The sequence below is a fragment of the Acomys minous genome, assembly GCF_964271855.1.
Source record: "Acomys minous genome assembly, chromosome: 2".
NCBI classification, from domain to species: Eukaryota; Metazoa; Chordata; class Mammalia; order Rodentia; family Muridae; genus Acomys; species Acomys minous.
Genome location: NC_140484.1, coordinates 13,974,405 through 13,990,114, shown reverse-complemented (window position 1 = coordinate 13,990,114; position 15,710 = coordinate 13,974,405). Strand labels below are relative to the sequence as shown.

General features: G+C 46.8%; 1 protein-coding gene and 1 long non-coding RNA gene across 4 annotated transcripts in view; both read left to right on the top strand.

The window, feature by feature from the left end:
• Positions 1-15,710, top strand: part of CNNM2 (cyclin and CBS domain divalent metal cation transport mediator 2) — a 126,506-nt gene that overhangs the window by 94,480 nt on the left and 16,316 nt on the right. For 2 of the 3 annotated variants that reach the window (XM_084763167.1, XM_084763166.1), the window contains exons 2-4: positions 1,584-1,727; positions 5,042-5,179; positions 7,154-7,323. In XM_084763167.1, the coding sequence (XP_084619293.1) occupies positions 1,584-1,727; positions 5,042-5,179; positions 7,154-7,323 (452 nt within the window). Of the gene's footprint in view, positions 1-1,583; positions 1,728-5,041; positions 5,180-5,360; positions 5,426-7,153; positions 7,324-15,710 lie in introns of those variants that run through there. The other variant, XR_014775684.1, reaches the window with a different exon arrangement.
• On the top strand, positions 7,337-11,243 carry LOC311586998. Its single transcript, XR_014775730.1, has 3 exons — positions 7,337-9,785; positions 9,924-10,037; positions 10,256-11,243. It is a non-coding gene; the product is annotated as an uncharacterized lncRNA (long non-coding RNA).

Below are 15,710 nucleotides of genomic sequence, written 5' to 3'. Positions count from 1 at the left end.
ATACCCGTGTCTAAACCATGGTTCTTCATGTAGTCATTCTAAGCAGCTAAAAGTGATGTGTAATGGAATCAAGTTGGCCTGAGTGGATACATGCTCAGTGGTAAAGCCTTCGCCGGTGTGTATGCGGTCCTGGGTCCCTTCCCTGTACTGAAGGCAACTCACAACCAAGCCGCATATGTGCCTTTCTCTCAAGACAACTATCATTACTTACTGTAGACTGTGTTTTGGCATGTCTCGGCTGTCAAGTAGAATGTCCAAAGATGCCCACTCAGAAATTATCTACTTTGTACTGATGTTGTGAGGATGTTCTTAGAGACACAAGCTCTAGCCTCCTAGTGTGGCTGTATGGTGTGGGTAGTGATGACTACTCTTGTTTCCATGGTGACATTCTGGGGCAAGGGAGGGCTCTTTGCTCTGTGGTCCAGGACAAGTGTAGTGGAGAAGGCCAGTAACATTTAATATTGGGGGAAATGGCGCTGTTGACCATATGAGGAAGGGTCCTGGACCTCCCTGGAGATGCATGGAGTTCTCTCCTTTCATGAGAACTGCTTATGTGTCACAGAGGAAGAGCTGATGATGCTCAATGCCACATCCGTTAGGAAGCAGAGAGCTAGTAGGTACCAGGCAGCCTAGGACAGTGGCAGTCCTTGGCACCCCTCTTTAATGACTTGGAAAGCCTTGCCCATTTGATTGTGTAATTGGCAACACCATTAAAAATGCTGGAACATAGATTTTAATAACTTGCTATCAAATGTTGCCACTGCCCCCCCCAAAAAAATGCTACCTGGGCACTGTAGAGGACAGCTCCATCTGCACAATGCCTCATTCCACAGGCTTGAATCTCCAGCACCCAGGTGAAAAGGCAAGGAGGCACGAGGCCTAGGGAAATGGCTCAGTATATAAAGTGCTCGCCTCACAATTGTGAAAAGTGGTGTTTAAAAGCTGAGTAGGCGTGGTGGCCGCTGGAGGCGGAGGCGGGAGCCTGGAGCCTTGGGATGAGCTGGCTGTGCAGACTAGCCGGGTCCTGTGAGCTCTGGCTTTAAACGGAGACCTTGCCTGAGTGAAGAGAAGAGGGATCTCAAGGCTACCAGATGTCAGCTTCAGGTCTCCACACACATCCATGCGCACATGTGTGCCCACACACATGCAAACAGGTATATATGCACAATTCATACACACGTATACATGCAAACAAAAGAGAGAAAGAATGCCAGGTAGAGCAGTGTGTGCACTGGGAAGGTAGAAACAGGAGGGAGGATCCGGGGCCCTCACTGGCCAAGCAACCTGGGAATCAGTGGGATCTGGTGTCAGCTAGAGATCCTGTCTCAGTGTTAGAGTGATGGAACAAGACAACCAGTGTTTGACCCTGACGTACACCACACACACACACACACACACACACACACACACACACACACACACGTGTTGGTGCTGGGTTGGTGGCATAGCACAGTGATAGAACAAACAGGACCCGCATTTGCTTCCCATACAGAAAGAAAACAAAAGTGTGCCACTGTGTCGATAAGGGACCTGCTAAAGAAACCAGAAAATGACCTCGCCAGTGTTGTCTTCTGTCTTTAAAGGTAAATCTCACCTGGCCATTGTGCAGCGAGTGAACAATGAAGGTGAAGGGGACCCATTTTATGAAGTTTTGGGAATCGTTACCTTGGAAGATGTAATCGAAGAAATCATCAAATCTGAAATTTTGGATGAGACAGACCTGTACAGTAAGTAGCAGCGTCTCTGTGTGCCTTCCCCAGATGTTTGCTGCTGCTGCCCTGCCCCTTAAACACTTCTCCCCAGTGTTGAGCCTCTCTATTATAATGTGTTGTGTGTGCAGGCTGTGTGCTGCCTCTCAGTATCACCTAGGGCCTTTACTAAAGTGGAAGAAGGGGCAGATTGAGTGGCAGCCTTCTCTTCAGTAGGCAGCTTCTCTTCAGTAGGCAGCTTCTCTTCAGTAGGCAGCTTCTCTTCAGTAGGCAGCTTCTCTTCAGTAGGCAGCTTCTCTTCTGTAGGCAGCTTCTCTTCTGTAGGCAGCTTCTCTTCTGTAGGCAGCTTCTCTTCTGTAGGCAGCTTCTCTTCTGTAGGCAGCTTCTCTTCTGTAGGCAGCTTCTCTTCTGTAGGCAGCTTCTCTTCAGTAGGCAGCTTCTCTTCAGTAGGCAGCTTCTCTTCAGTAGGCAGCTTCTCTTCTGTAGGCAGCTTCTCTTCTGTAGGCAGCTTCTCTTCTGTAGGCAGCTTCTCTTCAGTAGGCAGCTTCTCTTGGCCATGAATCTGCACCCAACACAGGAAACCCTGCTTTCAGTTTTCAGATAGATTTTACATCCTTCTACATTGCTTTATGTTACACAGCTAGGCAATGTGTTTTCAAATAATTTTGTTTCTCAAGTTTATAATTCACATATTTAACAAGAGAGCATGTTTCCTTAGATTGATGGATGAAAGCTGCCTACCTTTCCTTGTTCCAGGGGCAGAGTCGCTGAGTAAGGAGAGCTGACTGGGACAGTATCTTGGGGTGTAACATGGAGTGGGAATCGATAGTGCATGCAGTAAGAGTACGAGAGCTGGGGAGATGGCCCCGGTGGTAAACTGATTCCTAGAACCCACAGAAAAAGCTGCAGATGGTGCTGTGTGCCAGTGAGTGCTGGGAGGCAGGCACATAGTGTCGTGTGACTCCTCAAGCCAATTGGAGAGCTCTAGGTTCAGTAGGACACCCCTTTCCCTCATACACACAGAGAATATAGTTCCCGTGTCTGCTTCACCCCCTGCCATTGAAAGGCTGATCGGAGTGGCACATGTGTAGGTCAGGCATGGGGAACTGGACCCTGAGTGTTGGCCCTGCAGCTGGTCTCCTGGGAGTGCACAACTGGCTCACTGACAGGGGAACTTCAGCCCTCACCCTCAGCCCCACTTTTATCATATGATGCTCTTTCTTTTTAAAATGTGTTTATTTTGCCTGCATATGTGTCTACACCACATGCGTGCAGTATCCAAGAAGGCCAGAAGAGGACATTAGATCCTCTGGGACTGGAGTTACAGATGGCTGTGAGCTGCCATGTAAGAGCTGAGACTTGAACCTGGGACCTATGGCAGAGCAACCAGAGCTCTCAACAGCTGAGCCATCTCTCCAGCCCCATATGAGGCTCTTTGAAAAGTTAATTATGCCAAGGAGAACCCAAGATTCCTGGGGCAGGGAAGGGCCACTTGGATTCTATTGATCCTCTCAGCTTTGAAACAGAGCTTGCAGAACTTGAGCTGAGCTAAGACCCTCAGTGTTCTAGGAATGCCTTGCTCAAAAAGACGGAGTTTTGTTTAGTCTTTTTACAAAGGAATATTACATATTTTAACATCTCTAAGAGTTTGTAGCACCTAATGAAAGAAAAGCTTTTAAATTGTTAAGGGCATTTTTCAAAGTTAATTCTTGTTTCCCTTTTATCTGTATAGCATTCTTGTCTGTTTTATACTTTGGCATTTAGAAGGCAGTCAGAGACTTCCTAGAAGAGAATACTGTTTGGCTTTGTTTTTCATGTTCTTCTCATCCTGTCATGATTCTGTATGGTGTATGTGAGCCATGTGTGCAGTCTTTCTGTGGACTCCAAGAACCCAGCTCAGGCTGCTGAGCTTTGGGGGCAGTACTTCACACACCCAGCCATGTCAGAGGCCCCTTTATGTTCCGGCTGAGTGTGTGTCTGTATATAATATCAGCTTGCCCAGGGCTAATCCTTGCCCCTGGGAAGACAATATAAATGTTTATGAATTCTCAGATACTTTTTTCTTAATAGAAATGTTACCAAGTTAACCTCTCAGTGAACTGACTCATTTCTTGGAGAAGTGTTGTGTGACGTGACCTCTTGGTATGAAATGCTGAACTTGTGGCTTCAGCCTTATTCTCAATCTAGGGGAGAGGTCAGCCATTGCTTTTAGAGAACTATTCCTAAGTTTCATTTTAACGTATTCTTTCTGATTTTTAGAATACTTTAAGATAAAAGTGTAGCCGCCCCTAGTCATTGGTGTTTACCCTGGACAAGTGATGGCAATGCAGGCTCTTGGGGGCACAGAAAGCAACTGGGCTGTCTCCTTTGTTTTTCTGCTTTCTTTTGCGGAAAGTGGGGTGCTGAAACAGAGTTTCCTGCTGTAGCCTAGGCTGGCTTGGACCACATAATTCTCCTTCCTTAGCCTGCTAAGTGCTGGAATTACAGGTATATGCCATTATACACAATGTGGTCTTGTCACGTTGGATTTTTCTTTATCAGCACTTTATCCTGAAAAATGGCTTTGTAGGAGATTCCTTCTAGATCAGGGGTTGGCAAATCAGTGCCCAAGAGTGTCTGCCACCTGATTTCATATGGCCCACCAGGCACAAATGGCTTTTCATGATTTTTAACAACTGAGAAAACTATCAACAGAAGAGTAATTACTTTGTGACATGTAGAAATTAAACAAAAAGATGAACTTTCCATAAAGTGTTGCTGTGCTCATTTGTTTACGCATTCTCTGCTTTTGCAGAGAAGCAGCTTGGAGCCGGCAACAAAAGCCGGAGCCTGGGTATTTCCTTTCTGGCCTTTTCCAGAGAAGGCTGGCTCATTCCTCTCAGATCGCCCATGTTTGCCTGACCTTGGGCATCTCATAGTCTGGGGCAGGAATGAAGCAGAGGATGGACAGGGCATCCCAGCAGTGAGGCTGCTGTTTCTTGAGGAGTCTTGTTTGTGTGTGTTCTCTTTCACCTGAGGCTGAGGGGCTGAGACAAGGCGGGGACAAGTTCCCTCAGGTGTAGCCTGTGGCCGTTCTTCCCTTTGGTCGCGATTGCCAGGGCCAGTCTGCTGCTGTGTGGTTCTGAATCTCCTTGTGCGGTTTGTCGTGTCACGTCCCATAGGAGCGTTCCACAGCAAGTGCAGACCCAGGAGGGCCTGTGTCAGTTCTGTGAGATCTCCATGATGTCCACTGGTCCCTGGAGGGATCCTAGCTCCTTTCAAAACAATGTGTTTGTCTCGTTCATCAATAAAGAGTGCTGATTTTGTTTTCTCTTTCCTTATTCCCATCCCAGCCGATAACAGAACAAAAAAGAAAGTGGCCCACCGTGAGAGAAAGCAAGATTTCTCTGCCTTTAAGCAGACGGACAGCGAGATGAAGGTTAAAATATCACCGCAGCTTCTCCTGGCCATGCACCGTTTCCTAGCAACAGGCAAGTGTGCTTATCACAGTATGAGATCTGCAGGCCCTGGAGCCTTCCTCACCACGCTGACTGGGGGGCTGGGGGTGGAGGCTGGGAAATGGGGTGACAAGTAATGCCACTTTGTGTTTTGTTTTTGTTTTTGTTCTGTTTTGTTTTGTTCTCTTTAAATTCTCTCCTCTCCTGTGTTCAGTGTCGGCATGAACCCTCTGAGACATTTGCCAGGGGTGGACCAGTAACTTAAAATTGGTCTGAAAGGTAAGGACGAATGTTAGCCACGCTGCATGTGTACAGTAGTCCAGGCCATCTTACTGCCCGCTAAGCCCCACGGGCAAACCAGCTGGCGGAGTAGGCTGACAGTGCAGACCAGGCGCCACCTCGTTTGATTGGACAGTTGAGTAATTCTCTCTCCAGCTTGCCTTGGAAGAACAGTTGGACACCAGTGGTAACGCAGTTGCTAAGACTCACAAAGAAGACAAGCAGACATCCAGAATTAAATCCTTATCTTTCATGGTTTTGATGAAATGAAAGATTTATCGAGTTTGGCCTGGATTTCTTGGTGGTATCTTCAAGTCAGCTTGTTAACTGGGGCCCCATCCAGAGGCAACCGCTCACATGATTAAAGCCACCGGCCTGGCCAGCACTGACTGCTTCCAAGTGGTCAAGGCTGAAAGACCTCAGAGACTGACTGACCCTCTCACATCCCCAAATGGCCCTCTAAAGTGAAGGGTGAGCTCTGTTGGCCAGGGGAAGTGTGAGTAAAATCTGGAACCTCCCAGAGGCTTGTAGAAGACATCTGTTTCCAAGACGGGCCAGTAAGTTTTTAACCAGATGCAACGTGTTTATACAAGTGCCCTGAAAGGCCAGCAGCGTCGTGTGGCAGGATGTCACCTACTGTGAGATATGTGGATGTGCTCCTTGTTCACATTAATGACATGGGAAAGTGTCCATGACTTCCTGTTTAGTAGGACACACAGCCCTGCCCCGGATATCAGAGTATGTGTATGCCAAGGCCACACCTGTGGTTCTGTATGTGCACATATACACAACTACACAGGCACACATGCCTAGGCAAAGCACTGGAAAGAAATACTCACCAAATTGCTCTGAATGGCCATCTAAGCAGTCAGCTTACACTTGATTTTTATTTTCTTTCTTTCTTCTGTATTTTCCAAATTTCCTGAAATGTACTGTCTTACTATGAAAAAGTCACAGAAGTGAATACAGAATTTGTAGCTTTTGTATATAGCATCTAATTAAAAATAAGTTAAAAATATTTTGCTATTATTATCTTCCTATTCTGATACTGTTGTTGCTCACTGTGGAAGAACCACACCTAAACCTCTGCCTCTGAGAGACCATGAGGTCCACATTTACTGTAGCGCCCAGGAGTCAGCAGCTTTGATTGTTCTGTTATTTTAAATGAAGTGACTGTCTCTGTCGGTGCCGACCACCATTTCCTTTTTGGTTGGCAAGTCGAAGTGCATGCTGAAGTGTGCACGGCCTTGCTTTTATTCTGGATCTCTCCCTCTGTAGTCCCTGGAATTCCTCAGGAGAGTGGAGTGGGAGAGCAAGGGGTGGAGCCCGGGTTTACGCCCAGTACTAACCTACCCTCGATGCATCCCCAACCGAGGCTTCCTCCATTGGCTGGTGCTGATAGGCGGACTGTTGTGGCTTGAGTTGAGGAGTGTCCTGGCACTCACGGAGGGGTCTGCTGCTGATTTGTCATCCTTTCTGTCAATCAGAAATATAGGGCACTCTATGGGATGGAAGCCAATGACGGCTTAAAAAGGACCAGACATGAATATTCCACTGTTGTAATTTCTCCCAGGTAATCTGACCCCAGTGGATCACCACACGGAAGTCTGGTTCACCTGTGTTGTGTCACTCTGTCGCCAAGTACTCTTCTGATCTGAGCACCTCAACTGCTAGCGTGGCCTTTGCCCTTCTTTGAAGTGTAATGTCAAGTTGTGTTTGTGTCTATAGAAGTAGAAGCATTTAGCCCATCCCAGATGTCAGAGAAGATCCTCCTAAGGCTGCTAAAGCACCCCAATGTCATCCAGGAGCTGAAGTATGACGAGAAGAACAAGAAAGCCCCCGAGTGCTACCTCTACCAGCGGAATAAGCCCGTAGACTACTTCATCCTCATTCTGCAGGTCAGGAGGCCCTCTGTGCCCACCCTCACCGAGCACCCATCCGTCTGCTCTGAAGAGGCTTGGTGTAGGCGACTGGGCTTGCCTTAACTTTACACATGGCTGTTTATAAGGGGCGGGTGCTTGATCTCCACTTGCATGGCTGGGTGACAGTTCAGGCAGGAGGTAGCACGCTCACTTCATGTCTAATACTAAAAGGCGCTTCCCGCTTCGCTGTTGTGCCAAGCCAAGTGAAGAATGCCGTTAGTGACTTTTGGAGCCCCTGGTGATGTACCTGTTCCTGTCCTTGGTGGGATCTGAAATGTAGTGTTTTGGGTTCCTTGGCTTCTCTTTATATCGTCTCTTCTTTTGTCCGTTCCTCATTATGACTTGGTCGTTTACAGTGACCAAGACACACCTTGGCGCTCTTGTGTTGTTATCAATGCACCTTAGTGACTGTCCCAGTAACGCCATGCTTGACTAGGAACTGCCGTAATGATGATGGCTCCTGCAGCTGTGGTAGCAAGCATTGACCAAGGCCTCCTCACAGACCGGACATAAGACCCCAAGTGTGGCGGGCGACTTGTGACATCACAGTTGCATATAGCAGGCCTGCCCTTGGCCACCTGAGTTAAGCCCTAGTGTTGTGGACTTCTGTACCTCTTCCATAGCAAGTCACTTTTCCAGGAAGTCGAGCCTTCTTTTGGTACAAGGATACTAGCTGTGTAAGCCTCCTTGTCGTTCATGGTTACTTCATGGATCTAGACTGGAGGTATCAGAAAAGCAGAATTAGTCCTAGCAGACTCTAAAATGTCAATGAGTTCAGCAAGGCCCCAGTTATCTCAGTGCATGAGGAAAGTTGTGCCCTGTTCTATAAGTGTCTGAAACTCAGGCAGGTGTGTGGCCATGGGAGGCTCTTCCGGTGTCTGGAAGCCCCTGGGACTTCTCCTTACAGCCCACTTCCTCACAGGCTGTCTCAGAAACCTGTCTGAAAGATTGACTTTTTTGTTTTGTGTGTATGAGTGCTTCGCCTGCACTGTATGTCTGTGCACTGCTGTGCGCCTGGTGCCCACAGGAGACGGCCATGGGATTCCCTGGAACTGACTTACAGAGCTGTGAGCTGCCGTGTGGGTGCTGGGGACTGAGTCTAGATGCTCTGCAGCAGCAGCCAGTGCTCTTAGCTGCGGAGGGAGTTGAATCTCCAGGAGCTAGAGGTGCAGGTGGCTGGGAGTCGCCTGGTGTGGGCTCTGGGAACTGACGTCAGACCCTCGGCCAAAGCAGTGCCTGCCCTTAACCACTGAGCCATCTCTCCAGAGCCAATGACTATTTTTAAAGACTTTTCAAAAATTTTATGAGTTTGTGTTGGTTCTTTAAAAAGTATTGTCTGTATCTGTGTTAATGATGAGGGGAAGGGAGCATGTGTGGAGTCAAGAATAAGTTTGTGGAGTCAGTTTTCTCCTCCACTTCTACATGAGTTCAAGGTCATCTGACTATGCAACAGGGCCCTTACATAGTGAGTCATCTCCTGAGCCCTAGACCGTGAACTATTAGAGTATGCTTTATAGGAGTTTAGGGGCTGGAGAGGTGGCTCAGTGGCTGAGGACACTTGCTGATTTTGTGGAGGACCTGGGGTCAGTTCCCGTCACTCACATGGCAGCTCACAGACATTTATAATTCCAGGTCCTGGGGATTACAAGAGGCCCAATGCCTTCTGAAATCTTCAGTCATGTGCATCATGAAGTGCACATGCATACATGCGGACAAAACACACACGTAAAGAGAAATAAATCTTTCAAAAGCTTTATGGAGAAGCTGGGGGCGTGGCTCAGTTGATATAAGATCCTAAATTCAATCCCCAGCAGTCCATAAACCAGGCGTGTTGACATGATCTCAGCAGCAAGGAGGTGAGGCAAGGAGGATCAGGAGGATAAAGGTTATCCTGAACTACATAGCAAGCTGAAGGCTAACCTGGGGTACGGAAGGCCCTGTCTCAAACAAACAGATGAATAAAAGAGCTAGGGGATATGGAGGTTGTAACCGCCCTTGGTTTCTAGGGAGCCGCTCAGTGCATGTCCACTAGGTCACTGGTACATGTCTGCCTGTGTCTGACGCCTTTGCGTGTTAGATGCTGCGACTTGTTTGTTGAGCTGATGGGGTTCTTAGGTAGTATGTGAGGTTGATGAATAGGTCTTGGTGTATTTAAGTTGCAGACTTTGGCAAAACCCATGTTCTTGCAAACTAGCTAAATTTCCAAGGTACCAGAAAATAAATAACAGGACAAAATACCATGCCACCTTCGATCAGTCTGGCAAAGCTGTCATCTTTTGCCAGGTGCATTCCACCCTCAAATACTGCCACCCCAGCATAATCCATGCCAGGTGATAGAACATGTCCCTGCATTTCCTGTGATAGAGCATGTCTCTGCATTTCAGGTTATAAAACATGTCCTTGCATTTCAGGTGATAGAGCATGTCTCTGCGTTTCAGGTGATAGAGCATGTCTCTGCATTTCAGGTTATAAAACATGTCCTTACATTTCAGGTGATAGAGCATGTCTGTCTCTGTTTCAGGTGATAGAGCATGTACCTGCATTCAGGTGATAGAGCATGTATGTCTCTGTTTCAGGTGATAGAGCATGTATGTCTCTATTTCAGGTGATAGAGCATGTACCTGCGTTTCAGGGGATAGAGCATGTCTCTGTGTTTCAGGGGATAGAGCATGTATGTCTCTGTGTTTCAGGTGATAGAGCATGTATGTCTCTGTTTCAGGTGATAGAATGTGTCTCTGTGTTTCAGTGCATAGCGCATGTCTCTGTGGTTCAGCAGATAGAGCATGTCTTTCATTTCAGGTGATAAATCATGTCTTTCATTTCAGGGGATAAAGCATGTATGTCTCTGTTTCAGGAGATAGAGCGTGTCTCTGTGTTTCAGGGGATAGAGCATGTCTCTGTGTTTCAGGGAACAGAGCATGTTCTTTATTTCAGGGGATAGAGCATGTCTGCAGCAGAGGATAGCAACAGTGCTGACCCTTTCTGCTTCCCTGGGTTCAGGGAGATACTTTCTTTTGCAACTCCAGAAAAACTCCCTAAGTAATTGATTTGGAAACGAGAAATAGATGTAGAAGCACATAATTTTAATATGAGTATTTGCAACAGGTTCTTGTGTAGCCTAGGCTGGCTGTGACCTTGACTGTTTTTCTTTTTTACATGTGTATGGTATACACATATTTTTCATGTATGTGGCACAGGTACACATACATACGTTCACATACATACATTCACGTACTCATGAAGGCCCAAGATTCATTTTGGGAATCGTCTTCTAGTGCTCTTCTGCCTTGTTCACTGAGGCAGATCTCACTCAGACCAGGGCTCACTTGCATGGCTAGTCTTGTTGGCCAGCTGGCTCACTCTCCCTTCTGAGACTGGAGTCAGAGGTGGGCTGCCACATGCAGTGGCATTGATGTGGGTTTCTGGGGATCCAAACTGTCTTCATGGCTGGGCAACAAGTGCTCAACCTCTGAAGCATCTGCCAGACCTGGTTCTGATCTTCTGATGCTTCCACCTTTACATCCTCCGTCCTGTGATTACATGTGTGTTCCATTACACATGGTTTGCATGGTGCTCGGACCAAACCCAGGGTTTTGCGCATGCTGGGCAAGCACTCTGTCAACTGGGCTGTCTCTCTGCCCATCACTTAAAGTTTTTAGTTTAAGTCCCATATTAAACAAAGTTCAGCCGGCCGAGTGTGGTGGCGCACACCTTTAATCCGTGCACTCTAGGAGACAGAGACAGGCAGATCTCTGTGAGTTCGAGGCCAGCCTGGTCAACGAGGGAATCCAGGACAGCCAAGGCTACAAAGAGAAACCCTGTCTTCAAAAACAAAAACAAAAACAAAAAATAAATAAGGTTCAGCTTATTCAGAGTAATGGTTTAAGTGAACCTAATTAAAAGAATATTTTTGTCACTTATGTAATAAAATATAAATTGATAAAATATACCAATAAAATAAATTTTCAATTTTTAAAATATGTTAATGGATTTTAATGAGATAATAAAAGCATGATAAATCATAATGAAATCGGTATTGACTCCACATGTTTTCAAGAAACGTGTATCTGAACGTAGAACTGTGGCAGGGGCAGTAGCTCAGCTGGTAAAGTGCTTACTGGCCTGAGTTCCTCCCCAGAAGCCATGTTCAGAGCTGAGCATGGTGCTGCTGTGTGAGCCCAGCACTGGCCGCACACCAGGTGGCTCCCTGGGGCTCTCTGGCCAGGCAGCTCAGCCTAATCTGTGAGCCACAGACCGAAGAGAGGCCTTATCTAAAAAAAACTAAGGAGGTACAAAGCTTAAAGAACACTACCACCACTCTGGCGTCATGATGCACACCTGTAATCCCAGCACTCAGAAGGCAGAGGCAGGTAGAGAGCTCTGTGAGGTCAAGGCCAGCCTGGTCTACAAAGTGAGTCCAGGTCAGCACACTGCAGATACGTGTGCATGTACCATGGTGAGCAGCATGTAGAGGTCAGAGGTCAACTATGTTGGTTCCAGGATCCAACTATAGTCCTTGGGTGTTACAGCAGGTGCCTTTACCTGCTGTGCCCCAAAGCACATAGTTAGGACAGCAGTGTTTTTCCACCAGCATACCAAGAATAATTAGACAATAATTTAAAATTATACAACCAACCAGAAAGATAAAAATTAAGCTTTATATGGTCAAACATTAAAACCAGAGGAATATACTTTTTGGACGGTTAATCTTGCTTTTCTGAGGCAGGGTATCGTCAAGCCGACCTCATACTTGCTATGTAGGTAAGGATAACCTTGAACTCCTGAGCCTCCTGCCTTTCCCACCCACGTACTGGGAATACAGACCCAAACCACCCACATGGGTGACTTACTGTGTCCTAGGAAATATAAAAAGACAAGTGTCATAAAATACCTAGGTAGATCATGGTGAAAAACTACTACACAGTGGTTGCTGGGGGGCGTACCCCATTGGTAGAGTGCTGCCCTGGGTGTGATCCCCAGAACAGCCTGAGTGTGGTGGTGTACACCCATAGTCCCCCAGTGAGGAAGGAGAGGCGGGTGGATCACAAGTCCCAGGTCACCCTTAGCTACACTCTGAATTTGAGGCCAGCCTGATCTATGTGAGACCCTGTCTCTTTGGAAAAGAAAAAGTCTTTAAAAATATATAATTAAGCTCTTGGTTCCCAACCTGAAGTAACATTATATACTCTAATGTATACACTTGAGATAATTCATAATTGAAAAGAGCAATGAATATGATATATTCTCATTTGTATAGAAGAAAAAAACCCCTTGTTCTTTCACAGAGACTTATCCATAGAGCTCTGGGGGTTCACTGCTCTACCCTCACTGCCCCACATCTTGCTGGGGTTACAGATGTGTACAGCTGCACCTGCTTTTTGTGAGTTTGGGGTTTCAAACCCAGGTCCACATGCTTTCTGGCATATTCTCTCTCTCTCTGTCTCTCTCTCTCTGTGTCTCTGTCTCTGTCTCTGTCTCTCTCTCTCTCTGTCTCTCTCTGTCTCTCTCTCTCTCTCTCTCTCTCTCTCTCTCTCTCTCTCCCTCTCTCTCTCTCTCTCTCTCTCTCTCTCTCTCCCCTTCAATGATAGCTCATCAGCTCATGTTGTTTGCAGAGATTAACAGGCCTCGCTTGCGCTCGTGCACGTGGGTGGTATGCTTCGGCCCGTCCCACTCAGGGAACCCCCTCTCCCCTTCCCTGCTAGCCTCTGTGTGTTTTCACATTGTGTTTTTGTTCACGTCTGCATATGACAAAAGTCAGAAGATAATAGCTTTCTAACAACAGCAACAATCTATTTTGAAAAGCAAACTGTAAGGGCCACCATGATGGCTCAGTGGGTGAAACGTGATGGTGTGAGTTTGGATCCCTGAGACCTACATGGAGTCGGGGAGAGAACTGACCCTGCTTTCCACATGCGCACTGTGGCAGGCACGCCCCCCAAATAAATACATAAATAATGTAGTTTGTTTGTTTGTTTGTTTTTTCAAGGCAGGGTTTCTCTGTGCAGCCCTGACTGTTCTAGAACTCACTTGTAGACCAGGCTGGCCTCAGACTCACAGAGATCCACTTGTCTCTGCCTCCTGAGTGCTGGGATTAAAGGCTCGCGCCACCACTGCAAAACAAACCACAACTACAAATAGTAGACAGAAAAGGTGCTTACAAATAGACTGTATTGTTTTTTAAAGATGTATTTATTTATTATGTATATAATGTTCTGTCTTCATGTATGCCTGCAGGCCAGAAGAGGACATCAGATCTCATTACAGATGGTTGTAAGCCACCATGTGGTTGCTGGGAATTGAACTCAGGACCTCTGAAAGAGCAGACAGTGCTCTTAACCGCTGAGCTCTATCTCCAGCCCCGACTATAGTCCTTAAGTTAACAGTTTACATAATAACCATATGTAAACCACTGTTTTTCATTACTATCCATGAAAGCATACAGCAAATCCACTGTAAAATAGGAGCAATTGCTCATGTGTCTACTGGGTGATCAAGTTGGAGCTAGTGACATGAGGGAGCATATTTAGTAAGGAAGTGGAAAGCGTATATAGCAATGTGACAAGGTCAGGCTGGAGAGATGGCTCAGCAGGTACTTTATTGCTCATGCTGAAGACTCAGGTTTGCTTCCCAACACTACCTGGCAGCTCACCAGTACCCATAACTCAGTTCTAGGGGACCAGTGGCCTCTTCTGGCCTCTGTGGGCATGCACATGGTATACATACAGGCAAAATGCCCATATACAGAGAATAAATCAATCGAACAAAATTTTAATTTTTTTTTTTGCACAGTAACCGTAACTGCTAGACATGGTTTTTCTCATCCAAAGGACAAGATGTAGTAGATCAGTGTGGTCTATACAGTGCTATTTGCAGGAAGTATTGTCGGTCCCCTGAGAAGTAACATACCTAAAAAGCCTTTTCCTTTTCAGCTGTCCCACTCATACTTTTTAAAGCTTCAGATGCAGATTTAAAAGACGTTTTTGCTCTAAAGTGAGTTTTGCTCTTTTTCAGGTTAGTGTTTAATTCTACCCTCTGAGCTCTTGGCTGCATTTGACCCATTCTGCATGTCTATGCAGTACACGCTGCTGTTAGTTGGCCTGCAGTGGACACGCCTGAGCTGTCTCTGGGAAGTTCGCCCTCCTCCCTTCTCTCCTGCTCAGGGCTTCTGATACCCTGACGTGCACCTGAATCGTCCCAGTGTCTTTGTCAAATGCTCCCACTTGGTGCCTAACCTCTAGGATTTGAGCCATGCCATTTGGTACATCAGTGCAGTTGTAAGCGCCCAGGCAGAGGGGTCAACCAGATGATTGAACATGTGTTTAAATTCATATTTGGCCACCGAATTTTTAAGTTATCTATTTATGAAATGAACTTGCAGAGTCTCGGGCTTCCAGGTGCAGCCAGCAGATAGAGAGCTGCGAGCGCAGAGCGTCCATGTGCTGCAGCCACGCAGAGAACAGACAGACAGCTTTGAGCGGCATGGTCAGGAAAGACCCCACAATTGTGCTCCTGGCATCCGGGTGCCCTTGCTTTCTTTCCATTTTCTCTTTCCTTCTCTCTTTTTGTCTTTCAAAGGATATCATGCAGGTGGGCTGCTCTTGAGCATGTTACAGACTTCAGTATGGTCATGAACTACTATGCCTCCTATGTTCTGAGTAGAGGATGAAACTCAGGGCTTTGTACATGTCTGGCAAGTACTCTCCCAACTGAGCTACGTCCCATTACTTCCTTTCTGGTAGCCCCAGTGGTGACTTTGTGACCACAACCTGAAACGGACACGAACACAGGAAGCACCAGCCAGGGAGTGAAGCGGCCACATTAACCACAAGCCTGTCTACTACAGGGCTTATTGGGCCATACTGACTCGGATAGCATCCATCTGACTGTGAAGCCAGAGATGGGAGCTGACCTACCTGCACACATGGCCACTTAGGAGAAAGAAGTCAGCTAATACTTTGGATTTAATACAGAAGAGTGGGGCGTTCTGTGCCTGAGTTCTTACTCAGAAAGCCATCCTTGCTACACTGCCGTGCCTCCTTCCAGAGCCTTAAAAAACTGTTATTACGAATTATTTGTAGGCTGGGTGTGGTGGCGCATGCCTTTAATCCCAGCACTCAGGCAGCAGAGGCAGGTGGATCACTGTGAGTTCGAGGCCAGCCTGGTCTATAAAGCAAGTCCAGGACAGCCAAGGCTAACACAGAGACACCCTGTCTTGAAAAACCATGTCTTGAAAAACCAAACCAAACCAAAAAAAAAAAAAAAAGAATTATTTGTAGGCCGGGCATGGTGGCACACGCCTTTAATCCTAGCACTTGGGAGGCAGAGGCAGGCAGGTCTCTGAATTCGAGACCAGCCTGGTCTAC